Source organism: Sitodiplosis mosellana, unplaced genomic scaffold (assembly GCF_009176505.1).
Source record: "Sitodiplosis mosellana isolate CC-2019 unplaced genomic scaffold, AAFC_SMos_1.0 Smas_scaffold_6726, whole genome shotgun sequence".
Lineage (NCBI taxonomy): Eukaryota > Metazoa > Arthropoda > Insecta > Diptera > Cecidomyiidae > Sitodiplosis > Sitodiplosis mosellana.
Genome location: NW_022601885.1, coordinates 1,228 through 4,363, shown reverse-complemented (window position 1 = coordinate 4,363; position 3,136 = coordinate 1,228). Strand labels below are relative to the sequence as shown.

Sequence of the window (3,136 nt, the reverse complement as noted above, 5' to 3'; positions counted from 1 at the left end):
GTCAATGGTATTGTAGCCCATGCGTAAATACTACAACCAAGCAGTAGCTTGTATTTCAATGGAATCATTCTGGAATGCACCACCAAGAGGATGCCGACGAGCCATCGTTTGCGTTGCTGCACATAATCCAGCAAAGTAAATGGCGACTTTTCGTGCATTTCACCCTCGATGAAATCGAATGTGAATCCTTGTCTGAATGCCCGCATCGCAAAGAAACAATCCTCGGCCACCGAACCATCGATTCCGTTGTCGAATGACACTTGCTTTTCGGCTTGATACTGTTTTTGAACATTGAACATTGAACAACATTTTCAATCAATTTTCAAAGAAAGACTACCAGCTTTGCCCTATTTGAACTTTTCATGATATTTGTACGTGAAATTTATAAGTCCATCTATTGAAAAAACCCAAAATCAATGAAAGTTCAAAGTTTTTCATAGATTATCTATGGTATTTACATGTGACACATACAGCGCCATCTATTGAAAAAAGTCACAATCGTGTCAAGTTGAAATAAGGCAAAATAACCCAGAAAATGGTTGTCATTCTTTGAAGAAACAAAAAGTGCCCAAATGTCAAAGCACTCACTTGAGTCACAACGTACGATCCTTTCCAACTGAACAATGGCTTGTGGAAGAATTTAAATTGAAAACGCAATTTTCCCATGTCATCACTTACACGGAAACTGTCGGATAGTGTTGTGAGCCAATTTACAACCTTCTCATTGGCATACTGGAAAACGAATAATGTGTAAATTATTTTATGGCAGATTTAGTCACTTTACTCAATGTCAATTGAATAACTGAATTCAGTTGAATCCAAATCCCCCGCAAATTGACATGGTAATTTTGTTCGAGCGAAATTGAACTGTTAAGCGTCGCTTACCGTGATTAATCCTTGTCCGAATGGATGTTTTCCATCCAGAACAAAGTTGATGATACCGCGTACACTGTTCTCCGTCAACAGTGTCTCTTCATCCAAGTGGACAATCCAATCGGTGCTGTTAAGTACATTGACATGATCCTCGAGACAATATTGTAGCGCACGCGATTTGTACAGTGCCCCAGTTCTTGTTTGATAGTCTAATGGCACAACGACCTCACGAATGCCTCCATGGCTTGGATGTTTTGGCAAGTTGATTGGTTTATCGGTGACCACTTCTATATGGAAATTTTCGAGGCCAACATCCAGACATGTGTTAATGTTTCGTGCTACATTCGCTCGTACCAAGTGTGGAAAATCACCCCGTGTCACAACTCGTATGCATATGAACGGTGCCAACAGTGGACTTCCCTTGAGCACAACTTTGTCCGGAAACGCATTGTAAAATACTAGACCGCAAAAGTTGAACAATACTTGTGGTATAGTCAGGAATGTTAGGAATCTCAACGAATACAATATGGTTGTGAGAATCAGGCCATATTCCGTCCACGGATCGAACGAAATGTTCAAGACGTCTGGTGAATTGTTCAAGAATATAGTAATCAAAGTAAAAAACAATATGCAATGTAGTACATGTTTGTACGTCGAACTCAGCATGCTGATTAAATTCCTTTCAAAGATCCTTTGTTGCTTCGAAAGTAAAAAAATGCTGTTGATGAACGTGAATGGAAATGATTTGGGAATAAAATTCAATAGCTCACCTAACAAAGAATCGACAACACGGCAATTTAGAATGAAATTGATTTACTTTGGGTGTTGTCATTTGCCAAAATTTTGTACTATTTCATAAAATAAATATCTTATCACCAACGTTGTTATCATTCACTTTCATTCCATTTCCTATCAACTTATCGATCGTAATCCAATTGATACGGCCAATGAACGAAAAAAGTTGGTCAACGAATGAAACCAATTCACTCACATATTAGTTGTTTTTGGTAATGGATCTCCTTATCAGAGCATAGTCCAACAAACGCTTTTTTGCTTTATTTGTAGAAATGAATCATATCGGGCCAATATGAATCACGATTATAATATTTTAACTAAAATTCAGAACACAATGATAATTTTCGTTCAACAAAGCATGAAGCGTTCTTTTGTATCTCAATAAAAAAAACTACGCTACAAATATATCATACGGTGATATTCCGTGTTTACGAAATTGGTTAACGTTTCAATTCTATGGGCACCACCATATTGAAAATTTACGTGCGATATGGTGCACGCACTCAATAGTTCCACTTATTTTAATAAGGAATCTCTATAGGTGGCGCTGCCACATCATCATTGACATCGACTCAAATACTGTCAAATATAATAACATTGTTTATATAGGCTTTTATCGCAGTACGAAATATACCGCATGTATTCCCTGCGCACGCTGCGCTTATACCATATTCACGCTTATGCTTATTTTATACATAGTTTAATACAGAGTCGAAGGTATATTTAAGGCATATTTTTAGCGTGAACCGCATGCAAAGCATATGGATAGCATACGCTAAGTCAAAGTATTCTATACGTACGTTTTGCATGCGTTTCATACCTTAAATATAACTTCGACTCTGTATTAAACTATGTAGAAAATAAGCGTAAGCGTGAATATGGTATAAACGCAGCGTGCGCATGGAATACACGCGGTATATTTGTAGCGTAGTTTTTTTTTATTGTGATGTAGTTGTTTTGTTGTCGAATCGAATGGTAGAAAACGAATGATCCGCTGGGAATGTACGTGCGCACCAAAAATAAATACCACTGGATAAATTAAAACAATTAGTTGATGAAAACCATCTCATGATAAATGTAGTGAAATGAAAATCTGGCTACAAAAACGTCCATTCAATAGCAATGTGCAATGATCATGCAACGAAATTAAATAGATTTATCAAGATGAAAATGCTCGTTTGCATTTTTTTAGTTGTGCAATGTTTGAATAAACATATTGAAGCAAGGAACGGTCATTTCCGGGAAATTCGTTGCAGATAATAGAATGTGGACCGAATTTGATTTGAAAGTATCAGTTGAGTCAAGAGATTTCACCAAGAAATCCTATTTCGAAGAAACACCATTTCTAAGACTGATTCAAAGTTGATTTAATTGATAAGTTCGATGGCTTCGACTATAAAACACATTCGTTGTTTTGCTTGGCTTCAGAGTGAGTTTCACAGATGCAGTGGACAGTGGACAGTACACA

The 3,136-nt window shown here is 37.1% G+C and overlaps 1 protein-coding gene across 1 annotated transcript; it reads right to left on the bottom strand.

Annotated features, from left to right (window-relative positions):
- Nucleotides 1–3: 3 nt before the first annotated feature.
- LOC129579900 (beta-1,4-mannosyltransferase egh-like) lies at nucleotides 4–1,618 on the bottom strand (the record flags this gene model as incomplete). The annotated part of the gene is made up of 3 exons (XM_055470084.1): nucleotides 886–1,618; nucleotides 589–732; nucleotides 4–278 (listed from the first exon to the last, which is right to left on the bottom strand). Coding segments are annotated over exons 1-3 (1,073 nt in total), but the record flags the coding sequence as incomplete, so codon positions are not given.
- Nucleotides 1,619–3,136: the final 1,518 nt, after the last annotated feature.